Here is a 21,287-nt window from a genome sequence, read left to right on the forward strand (position 1 = left end):
CACATAAGGAATAAAGCTCACAGTACAGAAAAGGAAAATAAACAAATCAACACCATAGTTAAAGAGTTTTACATTCTTCTTTAAATAACTTATAGAACAAGTACATAAAAGATCTAAGGCTGAGGAAACTGTGAACAACACCATCAACACAGCTTATTTTGTGTATACTGAACAATGCCAAAGCACTCCGTCTCTTTGCAGCTGCACGTGGGGCGTTCACAAGGCAGACTACAGACTGACTAAAGTAAGTCTCAGTAAATTTCAAAAGATTGAAATCATACAGTGTTTTTGACTGTGATGGAAATAAAAATAACAATAAACTATGTAGACAAGATATGAACATCAAAGAGCCCACTTCTAAATAACTCATGTAACAAGGAAGAAGTTACAAGAAAAATAAGAGAGTATTTCAAACTGAATGATAATGAAAACGAACTGTCAAAATTTGTAGGACTCAGTTAAACAATGCTGAAAGGGAAACGTGTAACTTTAAATGCCTATATTAGTCAGTGTTTTAAGATAACACCTTCAGCATCTAGAAAAAGAAGAGTAAATTAAATCCTAACTTAAGTAATTGAGAGTAGAGCAAGACAATAAAACAGAGAGCAGCGAACAAGAAAGAAAACTAATGATGCCAATAACTGGAGCTTTGAAAAGACAATTAAAATGTAAAAACCCCAGCAAGACTGAGTAAGAAAGGAGGAGCCTCACGCGTCACCAATGTTAACAGTCAAAGAGAGGATGTCATTATGGATTGTGGGCATTGAAGAGGCAATAAAAGACTATTATCAATAGTTTTATGCTAATTTGAAACATAAAATGGACTAATTCCTTGAAAATTACAACTTACTATATACAAGAGCCAAAATGAGACAGAAAATCTGAATATCCCATTAAGGAAACGTTTTTCTTAAACAAACAAAAAAACCCCTCCAAGACCTCGTGGTTTCACTTGTGAGTTCTGTCAAACATTTATGGAAGAAAGAATATCAATCTTATACAAAATGCTTCTGAAAATGAGACTGGGAACCACTTACCACTTTGTTTATGAAGCCTGCATAATCCTGATACCAAAATCCAACAGACGTTGCAAAAATAGTAAGTTAAAGATCTGTATTCCTCATGGGCATAGATCCAAAATTCTTAACAAAGTTTAACAAATTCAGTCACATGTACAAAAGACAGTATAACACGTGGACTTTGTCTCAGGAATAGAAAACAAGTTTAACATTTGCTCATTAATTCCTAGTGATGGGACAGAGAAGAAACATAATCATTTCAGTAGATGCAGAAGAAGGATCTGAAAAAAACCTCCATTCACAGGGGAAAATATCTCAGTAAACTAAGAATATAAGGGAACTTCTTTAATTTCATGAAGAGCATCTTTGAAAATACTGTGGCCACCACGAAGATAGATGATATATTAAAGACTTTGCCTCTAAGACTGGAAACAAATCCAGGATGCCTGCAGTGACCACCTGTAGTCTACTTTGGGCTGGAGGTCCTAGCCAGTGCATTATACTGAAGACAAACAAATAAATGAATAAAAATTAGAAAGGAAAAAGTACACCTGTCTTAAAGTCACATGCCATCTACTAAAAATTTCCTAAGGAATCTCCAAAAACATCTACTAGAATTAATAAGTGAACTTAGCAAGTTCACGGGATAGAGAGTCAACATTTTTTAGAAAATTATTTCATATATTACAGCTATTATTTGGAAATTGAAATGAACAAAACAATTTGATCTGCATTGTCATTTTAAAAATGACATGCTTGGGAATAAATTTAACAGATGATATAAAGTTTCTATATTAAAAATACAAAACATTTCCTGATAAAAATAAGGACTATTGAATGGAGAAATACATCATGACTATAAATTGTAACACTTAATATTGCTGTCAATTCTCTGCGTTCTTCCAAAATTGCAGTCTTCATGGAGATCCTAGCACAGTTTTTGGAGACACTGACAAACTGACCTGAAATTCATGTAGAAATACAGAAGATCCAGAATAGTCAAAACAATTTTGACAAAGCAAAAGTGAAATTGGAGGACTTACACTGTCTGATTTCAAGACTCACCATAAAATAATGGTAATCAAGTCTGTGTGTTGGTGTCAGGCTAGTCAGATTGGTGGAACAAAAGACACACACCACGCAGCCTGTTGATTTTCAGCCGAAGCGCCAAGATAATTCAGGATGGTCTTTCAACAAATAGCCTTTTAATTACTGAGGTTTCAGTTGGATGATAGACTTCAATGCAAAAGCTAAAGTTATAAAATTTTTAGAACAAAACATAGGAGAAACTCTTTATGCTCTTGAGTAGGCAAAGATTCCTTAGCACGCAAAAAGCACTAACCTGCCAAGACATTCATCACAGGGTACAAACTTTCAGTTGTAAGATGAGTAAGTTCTGGGCATCTAATGTACAGAATGATGATTACAGTTCGTAACACTGTTCTGTACACCTGAAATCTGCTAAGAGAGGTCTTAATTATTCTTACCACACACACACACACACACACACACACGAAATGTAACTCTATGGATATGTTAATTAACTGCTATAATCATTTCACGATGTGCACATATATCAGATAGCCACACGGACAACCTAAATATATACAACTTGCTTTGGTCAATCAAACCTCAAACCTGGAAAAAACAAAACCAAAAAAAGCACTCACCTTCAAAGAAACAAATAGGTGATAAATTGGACTTCATCACATTAAAAACTTATGATCTTCAAAACAGCCTTTAAGGAAATGAAAAGACAAGCCACTGAATGTGAGAAAATATTCTCAATACTTATGTTCAATAATGATCTTATGTAACTCTTACAACTTAATAATAAAACAAATAACCAAAGTAAAAATTACATGAAAAAATTTCCTTTTAAATTTATTTAAGAAAAAATGTGATACACTTTAAAGGAGATGAAGTAAGTACAAATGATGTGAAGTGAAATATAGTAGTATGTTGAAGGTGACTGTCTGAAACGTGAGCCTATGGGACCAGAGGAACTGGCTGGCAAGGAGGGCGAGCAGGGAGTGCAGACACCGAGAGAGACGTGTGATTCCGCAGCTGTGGGTTGAGTACCTTTAAGGGCCGAGCCTGGGCCGAGTGCTGGGAACATAGCGAAGAACAGGACAGCCACTGGCCCTGCTGTGCTTCCAGTCTAATAGGGGGGTGGACGTGCCAACTAAGTAACTTTACAGCACATTGAAATAGACTTTATTCTAGAAAACTCTTAAGGGGTGAATTGTGCCCCCCTACAAATTCATTTTAAAGCCCTGATTCCCAGTATTTGGAGACAGGGCCTTTAGAGAGGTAATTAAGGTAAAATGAGTAAATGATGGCCGAGCCCTAATCCAGTGTGACTGATGTCCTTGGAAGAAATTTGAACAGAGGCATGACGGAAGACATGTCTGTGAAGATATGGGGAGAAGCTGGCATCTGCAAGCCAACGAGAGACGCCTGGAACGTGTCCTTCCCTCGTGGCCCTCAGAAGGAACCAACCCAGCCAATACCTGATTTTGGACCCCTGGCCTCCAAAACCCAGGCCAGTGAGTTTCTATTGTGTCAGCCGCCTAGCGCGCTGTGCTTCGCTGCAGCAACCCTAGCAACCTGATGCAGCGGCCTAAGGGGGTCTGTCTTCTGCAATCAAAGGACCCGACTGACCAGGGGAGCGGGCAGGCTGGAGTTCGGGAAGCGAAGATCCTGGCCAGGCCTGGAGACGTCACTGGGGCTTCCTGGATGTGGGGCAGCGTTCGCTCTGTACCTGCGTGGCTTCATCGTCCTCTCCCATCGCCCCGCTGCCCTGGTAAGCCTGCACCAGGCGCTGTCTTCCCTCCTGGGTGCGGAGCGAGTGCGTGAGGAGACTCCTCCCTCACCCCTGCCGGGTTATGGTCTCCTGATGGTCCCACCTCGGGTCAGGTCTAACAGCCCCGGCAGGGAAGCCTGGGTTCACTGCCCGGAAGAGAAACTCCAGGAGTCCCACGTTTCTGCTTCTTGGAGCAAAGGGGCGAAGTGATGGGGTGAAATGAGATTCTCCAGCCATGACCGGTGCAAGGTTTCGTGGAGAAGGGAAGTTAAGAGGGTCGTCGTGACCACGCTGAAGAGCTGTTGGGCCGTTTCCACTGCAGCATTACACAGAATCCAGAACTGCATGATTTGACCCTGTTTGCAGTCGCAGCTTCTCTGCAATAGCACCTAGGCCAGCTGGGCAGGGCGAGTCCAGTGTCCTGACTCAGGCTGGGCACATGGGAGCACGTGGGCCTGTGTCCAGGGAGGGAGTTTGACCAGAAGACGCCCTCACACTTCTGTACCATTCCTGTTCCTCGGAGCCTTGACGTCACGTGGCCCTCTGCCTCTTAGGCGGGGATGCCATCAGAGCTGGCCTGTGCCAGCCAGAGGGGAGCAGGGGCCCTCAGCTGCACAGACGTCAGAGATTCTGAGGATGCGACTCACTGTTGACCTGGTAAGGAGAGGCTCCAGGCTGTGGGGGAGGTGAGGAATTTGCAGCCATGCCTGGAACTGAATCGTTTTCCATTCCATTCTGGGCCCGAGAAAACTGCTGACAGAAATGACTTGGACACACAGCAGTGAGGAGATCTCAGAGAAGGGGGAGTGGGGTGAGAGGGACAAGGAGAAAAGCACATTCTATCCTGGAGGACCGGAGACCGACGGACGCCGAGTCCAGGGTTGAGGCTTAACCAGGGGCTTAGGCAACACACCAAGAATCGGATGCTGAGAGAACGCCTCACCGTCAGCCGATGCTCTGCAGCTGAGCGTTCAGACCTTTCAGGCCAGGGGGTTGACTCCAGGCTTTTCCTCTGCCTGCTAGCATTTATTGAGTACCAAGTGTTTATAAAGTGAAGTGCCACCAGCGGAGGAGAGCTTCAGAGTAGTACGAGATGATTCTTTGGTGACGCTGGCTAGAAGTTTTGTAGGTCTGTGGTTTACACTGAGGTCTGTGATCCATTTTGAGTTACTTTTTGGTGAAGGGTTTAAGGTCTGTGTCTAGATTCATGTTTTCTTGTTCCAGCGCTTTCTGTTGAAGGGCGCTTTGCTCCGTTCGTGTTGCTTTTGCTCTTTGTCGGAGATCATCTGACTACATTTATGTGGGTCTGTCTGGGCCTCTCTTTCTTTTCCGTTTATCTACGTCTCTGTTCTTGCACCAGCACCATCCTGTGCTGATTACCATCGCTCTATGGTACGTCTCGAAGTCAGAGGGTGTCAGTTCTCTCATTTTGTTCTCCTTCAATATTGTGTTGATTATTCTATGTGTCTTTTCTCTATATATAAATAAGTATTTCATTTTTGGAAGTACTAATGTAAATGGTGATGTGTTTTTAATTTCAAATTCCACTTGGTCATTGTTGGTATATTAAAAATGATTGACTTGCATATGTTAACCTTGAGTCCTGCAACCTTGCTATAATCACTTATTAGTTCCAGGAGAGGAATGATTTTGTCAGTTCTTTTAAATTTTCTACATAGACAATCATGTCATCTGTGAACAAAGACTGTTTAATGTCTTTTTTTCCCAATAAGTGTACCTTTTATTTCCTTTACTTCTTTTACTGCATTAATAAGGACTTCCAGTATGATGTTGAAAAGGAGTGGTGAGAGGGGACACCCTTGCCCTTCCCACTCCTGAGCTTAGTGGGAAAGCTTCTGGTTTCTCACCATTAAGTATGATGTTAGCTATAGGTTTTGTGTAAATATCTGTCGAGTTGAGGGAATTCTTCCTATGCCTAGTTCACTTTTATCATGAATGAGTGTTGCATTTTGACAAATGCTTTTACTGTATATATTGATAGGATAAAGTGATTTTCTTTTTAGCCTGTTGATATGAATGATCACATTAATTGATCATTGATGGTTGAACTAGCCTTGCATACCTGGGATAAATCACACTTGGTCATGGTGTGTATCTTTTTATTCAGTGTTGGATGTGATTTGCTAATGTTTTGTTGAGGACACTCATGAAAGATACTAGTCTGTAGTTTTCTTCTTTTGTAATATCACTGTCTGGTTTTGCTACTAGGGTAACACTAACTAGCTTCACAGAATGAGGTAAGAGTGTCTCCCCTGATTCTCCTTTGGAAGAGACTGTAGGGAAGAGGTATAACTTCTTCCTTAAATATTTGGTAGGATTTACTGTCTGAATCCATCTGAGCCTGGTGCTTTCTGTTTGGAAGGTTATTAGTTATTGATTTAATTTCTCAAATAGATAAAAGCTGGTTTAGATTGTCTATTTCTTCTTGTGCAAGTTTTGGAAGATGGTACCCTTAAGAAATTGGTTCATTTCATCTAAATTATCAAATTTGTGGGCATGGGGTTGTTTTTAAGATTCCTTGATTATCCTTTTAATGTCCATGTGCTCTGCAGTGGTGTCCCCTTCTTCATTCCTTATAGTAGTGATTTGTGTTCTCCTTTTTTCTTAGACGAGCTACAGGTGTATTGCGCTGCTTGATCCTTTAAAAGAACCAGCTTTTGACTTAGTTGAGTTTATTGATTTACTGGTTTCAATTTCATTGATTTCTGCTCTAATTCTTATTTCTTTTCTTCTGCTTACTTTGGATTTAATTTACTCTTCTTTTTTTCTGATTTCCTGAAGTGGAAACTTAGATCTTAATTTCATATCTTCCTTCTTTTCTCTTATATGTGTTTAAAGCTGTAAGTTTCCTTCTAAACAGTGCTTTCACTGCATCCCACAAATTTTTGGCTGTGTTCTCATTTTCCTTTAGTTATAAATATTTTTAATTTTCTCTTGGTTTCTTCTGTGACTTGTGTGTTATTTAGAAGTTGTGTTTGTTTGTTTGTTTAGCTCCCTGGGCCACCGCTGCTCCAGCCCGGCCCGGCCCAGCCCAGCCCAGCCCAGCCCAGCCGGGCCCCTCTCGCAGAAAGGGAGACTCGGGGGTGCCTTCCTCCTGCAGGGGAGCAAAGAAGGGAGGAGAGTGAAGGAGGGGAATCAGTGCATTCTGAGGCGGGGCTGGGCTGACCTCCAGGTTCCAGGTGCTGCCACCCGCTGCCGCCGCCGGCTCCGCACACCTGCAAGTATTTTTTAATCTCCAAGTAGCTGAAGATTTTCCAGCTGCTTTTTTGTTTTTGATATCTAGTTAATTGCATTGTTATCTAAGAGCACATCACTATGATTTTTCTTCTTTTATATTTGCTAAAAGGTGTATTTTATGGTCTGTTACTTGGTCTGTCTTGGTAAATGCTCCGTTTGAGTCTGAAGAGACTGTGCTTCCTGCTGCTGCTGGTGAAGTCACGTGCAGGTGTCAACTGTAGCCGGTTGTTTGATGAGGCTGTGGAGTCCAGATCCGTCCTCGCTGATCTCTGCCTGCTGGATCTGTCCGTTTCTGACGGGGGCTGGGAGCTTCCAGCTGTGGTGCTGGGTTCGCTGTCCTTGCAGTTCCGTCAGTTTGGCCTCACGTGTCTGTGCTCTGTTGCTGGGGGCGGACGGGCTGAAGGGTTGTTCCTCTTCCTGGAGAACCGGCCCCTTTATTATTATGAAGTGCTTCTCCTCATTGCTCATATCTTTCTTTGCTCTGAAGTCTTTTCTGCCTGAAATTAATGTAGCCACTCCCATCTTCTTGTGAATAGTGTTAGCATAGTATGTCATTCTCCACCCATTTACTCCTAATCTCTCTGTGTCTTTGTATTTAAGGTGTGTTTCCTGTAGACAACATACATTTAAGCCTTGTTTTTGGACCCGCTCCGATGATCTGTCTTTTGCCTGGTGTATGTAGACCACGGACCTTTAAAGCGCCTGTGGTGCATCAGTATCTGTGGTGCTTGCCACTGCTCTCTATTCTTTGCACTTGCTCTTTGCGCCCGGTTTTGTCTTCCACTCTGTTCCTGTTATTTTGCTGTTCATCTTTGCTCATCAGTGTGGTGTCTTTCTTTTGACTGTGAATTTTTCTTCTCCTTTGGGGCTCTGTTCCAGCTGCTGTTTCCGATACGGGCGTTTACTTCAGCCCACTAATTTTTTCATCTCTTATGTAAATATCCAATTTAATTTAGGTTGTTTTATGCTTTTAATAAATTAATTTATCTGATATTGCTTGAATTTTTGTGGTTAAATATATGACGCTATTTCTTAGAAGATAATTTTGGAGATACTCATTGTAGGTGCGCCATTGGATAGCTGGTAAATGACAGGCATGGCCTCTCCCTTTACACGTGGAGTTCATACCAAAACATGGAAGATGATACCATTTGTCTGAGGAAACCAGTGGCAGACTGGCCAAGAATGACGTCACCTAGTATCTAGAGAAGTGCAACCTTTATTTAAATTGAGAATCATTATACTTCTAACCATAAGTAGAGAGATTAAAGCAGTACTTACAAAGGCATTTTATTCAATTATATATGAATATTTATTTTAAGCCTAAAATATTTAGATGGATAGTTTTTCTTCACTATCAATTGTTTGGTTAAAAAATTAACATTTAATACAAATATTTTTCATAACAGTTCTCAAACTACTGATATTCTCTTTATTTAATTTGTGATATTTTGTATTAAAATCAGGGTGACCAGCCTCCCTAGCTGGTCTGGATCATCCTCAGCCCCTGTTGTCTGATGTAATTAAATCAGTGCTCACTTTCGCTCTCAAAGCTCTGTTGGCCCAATGATACGGTATAATATCCTCGTGTGTGATCAGGGCAGAACGTCACGTGGTGGAAGTAATTACATTCTAGGCTTTTGTCCACTTGTGGGGCCCAGAGTTACGGATAATTGTGACACTGCCTTGCACATAGCAGGTGTTCAGTATTTGTCATGTAAACAAACAATCCAAAATGGCAAATACTAAAGAGTGTAGGTTTTATAACGTGATCTTATATCTTTATTATATCCTTGATTCTTGGCATTCTGTGTCCCGGTAATTTGCCAAGACTTGACATGTGCTGATGAAGCCGAAACTCTGTTCTTGGCGTCCAGTCCTTCCTAGAGATGGGCTGCGTCCTGTCGGACACCTGGCTGCTAGAGCACAGGAGTCTCTTCTCTTCACAAGCATTCTTAAGAGCGTAACAGGTAAGCAGGTTTGTCAGAGCAGAGAATGTATTCTGAATAAAGGCAGATGGCCTCATGTGCTTTTAGTGTTTAATCAGTTAGGAAAGCATTTAATTTATGAAAGATAAATCCAAATGACCAGTGTCTTAAAATACAGGGTTTTTTTTTTTATCACATTGTAAATAGTCTGATGATAGGCAATTGCTGGCTTAACTTTAGCTGCCCAGTGATGCTTTCCAGCGTCCTCGACATGCAGGCCTCTTCCTCGTGTCTTATTCCTGGTCAGCTGGACCTCGCCAGGTTGTTCTCCCCTTCCGCGGCTCGCTCTGCCCTTCTGTGGCTCGCTCTCCCCTTCATTCCCCTCCTGCTGGAGCTGAGGGCCACCTGGATTCTCTTGACCGTTGTTGGGAGTCCTAATACTTTGACACTTGTTCCTATCTTGTGTCCTTACCATTGGTCCTTGCCACCTGCCCTTGGCATTTACCGTTCACCTCATATGGACTCAACATTTTGGCCACAACTCTGCTTAAAAATATTAGATAATTGTATTGTTTTTTATTTTGAAAATGAAACAACCAGAGATCACTTATGTATGAAAGTCCTTGCCACGTGTCTTTCAAAATCAGATGAATAATTCACTTTTATATTAGACATTACACATTATACATACAGTTTCATTTTTAAAGATCTCTCACACTTGATAATGAGTATATTCTTTAAGCTGCTTAAATAGCAGAGCATGACAAGTGATTTTAGGGCCCCAGAAATGAATTCTTAGACCAGTTTAAATCTACCTTGTAAAAGGGGGACTTGCTGGTGACACTAAAGATGAGGAGGGAACCAACGAGAGAAACAGAAGTTGTAACTGATTTATTTCTTTACTGAACAGTCCCTTCAAAGCTCGTCCCCAACCACAATTAAATCGCAGTTAACCACAACTAACATGCATGTCACAGTTGGAAACCAGCTGTGGACTCACACCAATGGCAGGCAGAGGGCAGCTTATAGTTTCACTGAAACAACTAGCAGTCACCGTCTCCTTTTGACTAAACCCAAACAGAACAGCCACATGTCAGAGCATGATTCTTGAATTACAGCATCTTTCTTAATGGAGAAGAGCAAATAGTCTTGCCTAAGGACCAGTTTAGCCAACATTACAGAAGACCCAATGCGTTTTTAAGTTATGAAGTCGAGTTAAAGTATCATTTTAAATATAAAAATGACAAGCATATGAGTTGTTAGTATGTTTTATAATCTTTATTTCCATTTATTTCATGTTGGAATTGCCTTCCTCGAACATGTATTTTAAAAATCAACTAATTTTAGAAGTTTATCCCTAAAAGCGTTAGGAAACAAACAGATGAAAATGTTTCTTCCCTTAATTTCAGGGAATCTTTGTGCCCTTCAGAGACATCCCTATGCTACACTTCTTCTGAAATCTTTCCTTAATTTAAGTGCACACCAGAAAGGGTGCAGTGCTGAACTTTGAACAATTCTTTGAAGAATCAGAATCAGAACTGAAGGAGTGTGTCCCTTCACACGGCTGCTGCTCTTACTTTGGAGAACAGCACGTGTCTGTGGGCCTTATTTTTTTCTTAGACCATAATGCTGTTTCCTGCAGCATTTTGTGAGCGTGCCCTCAGTGATCAGCCTTTTCGGCAGCATTAAACGCATGAGGGCCTCACTCTACTAGGTGTGTTTGATGTTTCAGCAGAGGAACTTGACGTGTGGGGAAGCTAAGTTCTAACGTGAAATCGCTGATGGCTGCACTTGATTTAAACTATACACAGTGGCCTCTGGATCTGTGGGCCCCCAGATCCACAACCACATTTTCCACCTTGCCCTCTAGGGCAAGTCACTCACTCCCCGCCCTCCCTCCGGCTTGGCTTTGCTGGATTCAGCCCTGGTGGCGGTGATGAGGTCAGAGGGTGGGAGGAGACAGGTTGGGGTGTTTGCGTCCTTGGCTTCCTCCCGTGGGCCGCTGGTTTAACAGCGCTTCTGGGGGGAGCCCTCCCCACACGTACAGCCCTGGCTGCCTGTCTTGGCCCCTCCAGGCCCAGGCTGGGGGCCTGCCCGCCGGCACTGGCCCTCACTGCCTGTCATTCCTCAGTTTCCCTGCCACCTGCCCACGCCCATCCTCCGGTTCTCCCGGGAGGCTCATCGGTCCTGTGCCGGGACCCCGGCCGCGAGAACCTTGTACTGAAGTAGGTGGCGTTACTGTGTTTTACACCTGGCTGCGGCTCTTCATTTTTTCCCACTTCCAGCGTTAGTTGAGATTTGGGAGGCTGGAGTGAGGGCAGAGAATTCGAGGTGCGGCATCCTATCTTCCCAGCTCTCTGTGGAAATCAAGCCGGCCTTCCAGTCTTCTCGAATTCCAGCCATTCACACAAGTGAGCAATTGTCATAGCAACCATGCGAGACTTCATTCTTTATCCGTCTTCTCGCTGCGACCTTTTATAAAGTTACTTGTAAGTTTCATCTGCATGTTTCTACTTCGCTTCCAGTAGGACAGCGTGTCCTTGGCTGATCGACTTTACAAAGTGGGTGGTGTCGGATGGGGGAGCAGGCGGAGAGGATGGAATGAGAGACCCGGGACTTCCATTTTGACCCCAGACCCTCACCTGAGATCCTGCGGGGTGGGTGGTTTCGTTCCTCTTCCTTTTGTAAAGTTCTGTGATTCTGTGATCTTCTGATGTGGGAGAGAACTTTAAAGTCAGACAACACTGGGAAGGCAAATGCCTGCACGGGTGAGAGGCGCTCGCCTTCAGGGCGGGAGTCTGCCCATCTGTGTGCTTTCCAGCTGCTGCCTGGTCGGGGATGATGCGTGGGGGTGGGGCGCAGCCAGAGGGGAGAGGAGGACAGAGAGGGGGATGTGTTGCCATTGTAACTCCTGCGGATGCAGACGTGGATCCTGTGGAGGCTGACAGGTTTCATCCTGGCCCTCCCTCCACTGTCTCGAATCCTACCCTCTGTTTCCACTGCCGTCACCGCAGTTCAGGCTGCTGGCTCCGCACAGCTGGACACTGCGTGTTCTCTTAAGCGCTCCCTCCACAGCCCCTGCCACAGTTCTACAGTTAGCTCCCCCCTGAGCAGACCTGAGTGATCGCTTTAAAACGAGGTTCCTGTCACTCTTCTACAGCCTCAGCGTCAGACTGGGAACAAGAGTTAGACTCCATTCTTGTCTCGAGACTTCGCAGCACCCCACGCCCCCCCCTCATTGCGCCCTTCCTGCCAGACTGGCTTTCCTGCTGTTTCTCGAACACACCACACTACCTACGTGTCAGGGCTTCTCCACGTGCTGTCATCTCCACCGGAACTCTCACTCGTCTTCGTATTTTTGCCTCTTTCAAAGTATTTTTCAACACAGACTCGTTAAGTGAAAACGTCTCCTGCATTTTCTGCTTCTCCCCTTCGGAACGTTGGTGTGTTTTGTCCACGACTGTAACTGTGCCTGATGCCTACAGGCGTGCAGGACTCTTGGAGTAAATGAATGCAGTCAGCCCCCCGAAGCGACTCGCCCAGGAATCGCTGTGGCGTGGGCGCCGTGTTGGGCTCTGACTGCAGTGTTGTTGGTGACGAGACACACAAGATCGCACCAAGAGCAGACTTAGCATGAACTCCACCCCTAGCAGAGCTGGTTATCAGAATGCATAAGAAGTAGGTCCGTATTCCATCCACAGAAAGAAAGAAACCGGTTCCAGTCCAGGTTAGGATTTCCGGACAACCATGACCACCTAACTGATTTCTCACTGAGATTAAAAACAAGTAATTTTTATTTACTAAAGGCATTTAATGCACATTTTCTTACTTGTTTTATTTCTATTTGTTTGGTTACCAGTAAAGTACTGCAAAATGGTTTTGTCTGAGTAATTTTGCCGATGAGATCTAGATGGTAAGTAGGCGACGATCTTCTCAGCCCTGGTGGAAGCAGCGCTACCTGTGAAATCCCGTCCAGGGAGAAAACTGGCTCCACTTGTCTTCCAGTGCCCATCCTCTTAACTTCTTTTCATAGATTTATGAGTTAAGAAATTTATGAGCTAAGAAATCTTTTTTGAGAGAAAGCTTATTAGAATATTCAGCCAAGAGAAATAAATGTTGATTTTTTTTTAGTGAACGTAGATTGAGATTGAATTGTTTTCAGTTCATGAGATAATTATTTGCAAACAGAATAATAGTTTTTTTCATCTTCTATTTCTGTTTAAATCAATTTACCTGTTGAGCAAACAAATACACTCATTGCTTTAGAAGCCCAAAGCGAGAAATAAGTACTCTTTCTTTAAACCACAAAGTGTTTATGAAGCTACCTCATCAAGATGACATGGGGTTTCCTGATCGCCTTAAGGGATTTGTGCCTTTCCCATGGCGTCTGCTTTGGGGTCACAGGATGGGTCACATACGTCTCATCGACATTTCTGAAGTTGCCTAGCCCGCTCTGTTAGAGACATGATGCCCTTTTGATATGTGTCCTGATGAAAAGGAAGGTTTTAGAAGATATTTAATTAGGCTAATGGGCTAAACGAAATTGGCTGATGGAAAATAAAAGAAACTTATTAGTGACTGGCTTCAAAGACATGGATAATAGACAAAGCTGGAGCCCCCAGATATCCAGGAATCTCTGCTTGGGGGACGCCACTAAATCAGAGACTCTGCCAAACTCTGCCTGCCTGGTGGGACAGGCTCAGGACCGGAGACAGACTGTGCCCACGATGAGGGTGTTTATGCACCTGCAGGAAGTCAGGCAGCCTTAGCAGCCGTGGATTCCTCAGACTCATAAAATTTAGGTAGGAGGTGGAATATTACCAGCTTGTCACTTGCTACACAGTTTTGTATCTTTTTTGATAATTTGCCTTTTAACATTATGTGATTTGCTTTGTAAATGTTAAAGTCAGCATGTTAAGATCTCTTAATAACTAGTGCTTAGTGCTACCCTTAAGGGTAGACTTTTTTGGGGTAATCATTTGGGGTAATCACGTGCCATTAGACCAAATCCAGTAAAATTAGAGGGGAGATGTCTGTTTGAATTCCTTTACGTGATTTTTATTTTTCCTCAAGAGGAAAGATTAAACCAAACCATACATAGGAAGAAAAGTCAGACACGCAACACACCATTGTGAGTGCAGAGCAGCTGGAGAGAAGGCTCCTTTCACCCAGAAGCTGGAGTTTGCACGGGGTTTGGGGACACTGTTCTCTGCCCGTGGGGAGGTGGGAGAGAGTTCTGGAAATCTACACCTACTCTGGCCTCGTCTTGCGCTATTTACGCCTGGGAGGAATCATGTCGTTTCTTTGCACCTCAGATTTCCCTTATATGAAATGACAGGATTGGGATAGATTTTTTTTCAAGGTTACTTCCCACGCTAAATTTCCAAAATTCCATGAACATGAAAATCTGGCTCGTATACCCGGAGATCCCAGCGGCCTCGCAGCCGCGCCCACAGTGCAGTTTATCCCAGCAGTGACCCTGAGCAGTAGCACTGAGGCGGCAGGAGCATTTGCTGTACTGGTCATGCAACTCGTGATGGAAGTGACTGGTGGTCTTACAATTAAAGCAGAACTATTTTTCAATTCTTTACTTTCTTGCCTGTTTGTTGTAGTTGCTTAACGCTATCTTTCCCCCATCATGAAGCAATACCCACTGTTAGCCCCACTCACTCCTGAAAATACAGACATCTTTCTAGTTGTTAGTATAAATGTGCAAATGCTGCGGTGACCAGTTTTATATTACTGTGTTCTAGAGACCGTGTCATTGGTTTGATGATGACTGCCTGTGATCTTTGTTCTGTGACAAAACTGTGGCCAGTAACACGACTGACTGCAAATGATATATATGCAGAATTCTGGGCTGAGGTAGGTTCCTTGATTTTTATATGAATGCAGATAATTTCAAGAAATGAGAAAAAATTTGAGGAGAAATTAAATATATGGATAACTTAGTAACAATGTCTTAGTTGCTCACATGATAGCTCATTGCTTCAAAAAACTATTGTTTAGCATTTATACAGATAGAAAGTAAGAACCATCATTCTGTTACATCTGACTTGAACATGTGTGTAAATTCTCTGATCTCAACTGAAGTAATTCAGGAACTGATTCACTGAACAACAGTGCAACAGTTTTCCTTATTTAATAGCCAATCTTTTGTCATTCATTCAACAAACATTACTGTCATCTACTTTGTCAGCCACTGGGAAAAGTACTGAGGGACCCACATTATTATGGGCTGTATGTCCCTGCAGCTAGAAATTTGAGAGAACAATCATTTTTTACCCTAGAAATATGAGATTATGTAAATGACCAGTCAGCTCACCTGTACATCGTGAGTCCTGTAGGACACGTGGGGTATTAATCAGTTCATGATGTGCATGACGTGAAACAGCCGTGTGAATTACGCTCCTGAACACCTGTTCCTGCCTGAGTGGTCTAAATTATCAAAATTATGTGTTCCACTCCTCGATTTGTCCTCTGAATTGTCCATGAATAAGCAGAAGACAATTCTTGTGTTCGAATGAATCACGAACACCTAGGTCCCTGCATATTCAGAGAGCACTTCATGAAAAAAATTATAAAGCACTGGTGCACCTCATTTGGTTTGAAGAAGTAAAGGTAAATTTGGAGGACAAAGAGTTTGGCATTTAGTTGATGCTTCAAACTGTAAGCCTCATCCATACAGAAGAATGAATGTAAAAAGTGGAAAAAAAAACAACAGTACAGCGCCCCGGTAATGATTAGTAGAAACGGTCTATAATGTTCATTTGTTTCCTGATACTAAAGCCAAAGAATTCTTGCTGGGTGAGGCCCTGAGGCCTCGAGCTGGTTATGCCCGTGGTGTTATTTCTCCAGAACGCCTCGTGCATTGCATGTGTGTGCTCTTGCGTGGTGTTTTCTTCTTTATTTTATTTTGTGCGTGTGTCAAAATATAGTGACTACCAGACTCAGTTAGGAAGATTGTTTTCAGATGTACACTTCTGAGCTGTGATATTTGACTCTGTTATCACAGCTTAACTGGCATGTGGTGCTAAAGCAGTAACCTAAACTCTGACTATCACATAAGAAAGCTTGCCTGAAGCCGCTTGTTTTGCAGACACTTACTTATTTAACTATGGCATGTTTCATGCTTTACCTGTATTTGTGTCCTGAAGTATGAATCGAAGCGTGGCAGGCACGTTGTGCGGGTTTTTTCTCCCCCTCTGTTCCTCTCCGGTTGAACAGTCCTCAGAAGTTAGTCAAACTCCCGACAGACGCCGTCCTCAGGGACCTGGTGGTCCATGTCGTCACCACGCCTGGCCAGTAGATTGTCTAGGTGTTCGTGAAGTGCACACTCCCCTCCTCATGCCCCGTCTTGCCCCACTTCAGGCCTCGCCCAGGTCATCACTGCAGCGTCCTAACTGGACTCCCAGCCTTTGCCTCTCAGAGTCAGCGGAACAGTACGGTTAAGAGTCTGGTCTTTGGTGTCCTGTGGCTTGACATTAAAATCCTGCTTTGGTACTTGGAATGAAAACTCAGGCCAGTTTTCTGGCCTCTCTCTGTGTCTGGGGGCCACACTGGCCAGTTTGGGGTGACTTTAATTCTGGTCACATTGGTGCCCTGCCTCCAACGTCCATCTCTCCGTGCTGTCGTGATACAGACGGAAGCTGTGAACTGGATCCTAAAGCCCACTCACTGCCTCTCCCAGCTGTTGCGCGTCTCGGCCCCCCTGGGCTTTTTACTCGAGTCCGTCTCGCGGCCGTCCAGGGCCATCTGCCGGGAGCCCCTCCCTCGGCCCCCGCACCCCTCCCCCCTCGGCCCAGCCGGCCAGCCCTCCCGCACGCTCGGGCAGGGTGCCCGGCCGTCCTCCTCGGCATTGATCCTTATTTCTAGGTCCACAGTCAGATCCTTGCTTATTTTAAGTCTTTCTATGTTTTAGGCTTGTAAGATCCTTGCGCAGGGCGCCCAGTTAGTTCCATTCACATCGGACAGAAGAGAAAAAAAGTCTGACAGCTATGGGTGTTCACATCGGAAGCGGTGACACCAGAGCAGACGCTAGACTTCAGGTGCCTTTATGCTGCCAAGACAAGCGCCCTTGTCCTCCACGTGAACACTCTCAACAAGGGTCACAGCGACTTGTTCCTAGACGCGGTCTCGGCAAACCCAGGAGGGCTTTAGTTGTTCCGTGCTTCTGATTTCTGAAAGCCAGCCTAACTAAAGTAACCCAAATAATAAAATAATTAAGAAATGTGAGGGGAGAGTGGGGTTTTAGGGAAAAAATTAGGGAATGTTAAGGAAGGAGATGTTAACAGTCTTTAACCTTAAAAAACAAATAAAAAGAATAAGATAATTTTTTAAATCTATAAAATGAGAATAATGATATCTAACTCATAGTGTTTCCTGAAGGGTAAATGAAGTATTTACACGCTGCCCAGCCCAGAGCCTGCAGTACAGTGAACCTTCAATAAGTGTCTGTACTTGTGACCTTTCCGATGACCCGTAGCCACTGCGCTGTACCTTTACTGACACGTCTTAGCGGACTGCTGTTTCCTGGTGTGTCAGCCTTCCTCTCTAAGGCCCAGCTCACCAGCCAGGGCACATGAGAGTCATCAGAAAAGTCAGATGAAGGCCTGGAGGTTATTTCAGTTCTCTTCTTGTTGTTCCTCCTCATGCATTTACTGTGTCTCCTCTTATTTTAACCTTTCCTGACTTCTACAAAACGAAACCAGCAGCGATGCTGAGGTCTGGTAGCCCCGTGCAGGGGGAGAAACCCATCAGGATGAAAGCCAACAATGCACATGATGCTTTTTATGATTCTGATGTTCATTTGGGTCCATAACCAGAAACGTTCTTCATTTCAAAGAAAACCAATGAATAAGAAGGGAAGAACTCATTAATACCAAAGTTGTACACTGTTTACAAAATTGAGAGAGCCTGGTCCCCCTGTCTCCCCAGGGGGATGAGATGAAGAAGCTGGGGATACAGCCGATTCCCATGATGGACAGAGACAAGAAGGACGAGGTCCCGCAAGGCCAGGTATGGACGTGCCGCCAGGTCCGGTCACTGACGGCCGCCGAGCAAGTGTGTGTGAATAGGAAGCGGCCACCGCCTAGGGAAGCCGGAGTCACTTGGGTCTGCTCCGTTTAGATGGAGTTTGGGGATAATGTGGCCAGATTGGGAGATCCTGGGCTTATTTAAAGATTTCACAACTATTGTTCTCATTGCATTTTTCTACAGACTTAATTGCAGTAAATTTTAGGTTTTCTTTTCTGACGTGAAACAGAGGGGGTGGTGAATTTGAATTGTTACCGTTTCTAACAAGCAGAAACTATTTTGTCGTCGAATGTGCAGAGGTATTCTGGGGAGAGGGACACTGTAGATCTGGATTCGGTTTCGTTTTCCTAACAAAGAATGCACAGCATTCTGGGACATTGCGAGTTGTGTCTTACCACAAAGTGGCATCTGTTACTCTCTTTTCAGGTCTTACTGCCTCATTTATGTTAATGTTTGATGTTTTGAGAGCTCTTGTGCTTTGTAAGTTGTGTGTGTATGTGTGTGTGTGTGTGTGGAGTGACGAATTCCTTTGATCGCAGTCTGTGTAAACTGTCAGTCTTCGTAAACTGTCAGTCTTCTTCCCGTCATAATAAGGATGTTAGTTATTGACAAATAATCATTATATAGCACTTGGTTTAGAAAACATCTCAGGAAATTCACGAGATAATGGTTTTAGGTAAGTTCTCAAATTTTCCCACTTTATTTAGACTTAATTTACTGGCTGTTAACACAGAAGTACAGATGTGTCCCCAGCTCCCAGGGGCACCAGCTCAGCAAGGGGCGGCGTGATTTTCTCGTTTTCGCTGCCCCGGGGATTGTTCACCAGTTAACTTAACCTTAACCAGTCCTTCCAGCGGGAGGCGCGCTGCCCCTGCCCTGCTGACCGCACGCGGACGTGCTGTCGTGCGTGCTGCACGTGCATGTCGCGGTTTAGTTTTATTTTCCTGTTGTTTCTGGGACTCGCCCGAGTGTGTGTTCACAGCAGCTGTTGTTTCTTGTCTTGTGTCTGCTTTTCATGGCATGTTGGGAAAGTCCTGCCCGACCCTGAGGGTATACAAACATTTGCCTGTATTTTCTACAGTGACTTTGTTTCATCCCTTTATATTTGATTTGTTAATTCATTTGGAGTTTAGCCTGTTATGCAGTTTCAGACCGGGATCTCAGTGTTTTTCCTTGTAGACGGTTAAGCAGTTGCCCCAGCACCGCCAGGTTACAGAGCAGACCTGAGCTCTCATCAGGGCATGGGCTCTGTTCTCGTGTTATTTCTTCAAGAGAGTAGTTTGTTTTTTCCTAAAATTCCAGATCCATTCAGTTTTAAATGAAATATTTCTGTGGTCAGCTAGTATTTGACCAAATACATTGCTTCTGACTTGTGATTACTATGAAATTATTCTTTGTGATAATAATAAAAGACTCTAACTTCCAATAATTAATCTCTTCCTTGAGATCTTCTGCTCTGTGGCATCTGCTAAATATTAAAATAAGGAAGTCTGCATGAACTATAAAGTTAGAGGTGGACATGCATGAGCGTTACTCTAGTGAGAATGCCGTGATGGTGCACTTTACCGCAGGCAAGTGCAGAGAGGAGCCATGGAGATGTGGTTCTTCTGTATTCTTTGGTGTGTCTCACTGAAGTGCAGTTTTTTAAAGAGATTGGTAAGCCGTGGTTTGGCGGTCACTTGATCCATGGAGCCAGTTTGATCTTGTGCGTGTTGACAGCCTCCTGGCGGTTATTTATAGCCGGACAATCTGTCTTCTCTCGTTAGTAGTCCAGCAGGCCTTTGATATCTGGCCTGCAGTCGGATCCAACGTCATTTATTTGCACAGTGGCCCAGAACTCCTAATAAAATGTTCTTCAATATATTTTTTAAAGTATCGCAGATAAAAAACTCTGAATTCTGACGTACCAAGGGAACGTTCACTGTGAGGATGATGAGAAAGTCAGTGAGATTTGCTGTAGGTCAAAAACAGGGAGGGAGGAGATGGAGGAGAGTTCAGTAAACCGAGTAAATTACCAAGAGCCTAGAGGGTAGCGAGCAAACAGCCGCCAGGTGGTCCCTGAACATCACGGTGGGGAGAAAACGTCCGGGCAGAGCAGATGCCCAGCGCGGGAAGCGCTGGCTCTGACCAGGGGTGAGAGCAGGACTTGAATTACAGCTCACCTGATGGGTGAGCAGAGTCCTGTTCGGTGTTGTGCTTGGCTTGTGGATTAGCTTCTTTTTATTTTTAAATTTTACGTGTTTCATTTTGTGAATGTACTTAATGCATTTTTAACTACAGTGATCTGTGGTGACCTACAGCAGTGTTCACGGAGCCCAGATGTCGCACAGCAAAGCTAGAACTTTCAGGATTGTCTTGTTTTGTTTGACACCTTTACTGCATGATCCCTGTACAGTAAACCACAACCTTCAGGCGTACACTTTGATGACTTGATAGATGTGCACACCAGGGAAACCACCACCACAGGCGAGACCCTGACACCTCTGTCTCTCCCCGGAGGTGCAGACGTCCAGTTCCCAGTGCTCCCTTCCCACCCCCTCCCCCCTCTGGTAACCGTGAGTTTGTTCCCTATGCCTGTGAGTCTGTTTCTGTTTTGTAGAGAAGTTCGTTTGTGCCCTCTTATTTAGAGTCCACATATAAGTGACATAGGGTATTTTTCTTTCCCTTCCTGACTGACTTCACTTAGAATGACATGTGTTCGGGGGGAGGCTTGGGAGGCAGAAAGCTCGCGCGTGGAGCGCGGGGCCACTGGGCTGCTAACGTGTGCTTGTGTTTCCCGCCCTCGGTCGGCTCCGAGCAGCTCGGGTTCTACAACGCCGTGGCCATCCCCTGCTACACCACCCTCACGCAGATCTTCCCCCCGACGGAGCCCCTCCTGACGGCGTGCAGGTACGTCGGCGCTTCAGCCTCTGTGTGTTGTTTGAAAAGATTGCCAAGACTGTGCAGGAGTTTTCATTCCATCAACGTGTGCATGGGTCTTACCTACAGCTTATAATAAATGTAATTTTATGTGCTGTGTGTTTGCCTGTGTAACAGGCATATGTCAAGAGTATTTACTCGCAAAGTCATTCACTCACCAAAAAGGAAAGAGTTTTTTTTGTTTTTTTTTTTTTAATGACTTAGAGATCCCTGCCCAGTGCTGTTTTTAAAAAGACAGTGAGGTCTGTTCTGGGCTGCTTGTGTGGAAAGGGTCTCAGTTTAAATGACACAGTTTATTGTTATAAGGGAAGAAGGGGGATC

At 44.0% G+C, this 21,287-nt stretch overlaps 1 protein-coding gene across 12 annotated transcripts in view; it reads left to right on the plus strand.

Annotated features, from left to right (window-relative positions):
* PDE10A (phosphodiesterase 10A) overlaps window positions 1-21,287 on the plus strand; it is a 536,527-nt gene that overhangs the window by 507,497 nt on the left and 7,743 nt on the right. For 7 of the 12 annotated variants that reach the window (XM_045513215.2, XM_074368029.1, XM_010950442.3 and 4 more), the window contains 3 exons: window positions 14,765-14,876; window positions 17,949-18,029; window positions 20,848-20,936. In XM_045513215.2, the coding sequence (XP_045369171.1) occupies window positions 14,765-14,876; window positions 17,949-18,029; window positions 20,848-20,936 (282 nt within the window). Of the gene's footprint in view, window positions 1-14,764; window positions 14,877-17,948; window positions 18,030-20,847; window positions 20,937-21,287 lie in introns of those variants that run through there. The other 5 variants (XR_006723129.2, XM_045513234.2, XM_045513240.2 and 2 more) reach the window with 3 other exon arrangements.

Source organism: Camelus bactrianus, chromosome 8 (genome assembly GCF_048773025.1).
Source record: "Camelus bactrianus isolate YW-2024 breed Bactrian camel chromosome 8, ASM4877302v1, whole genome shotgun sequence".
NCBI classification, from domain to species: Eukaryota; Metazoa; Chordata; class Mammalia; order Artiodactyla; family Camelidae; genus Camelus; species Camelus bactrianus.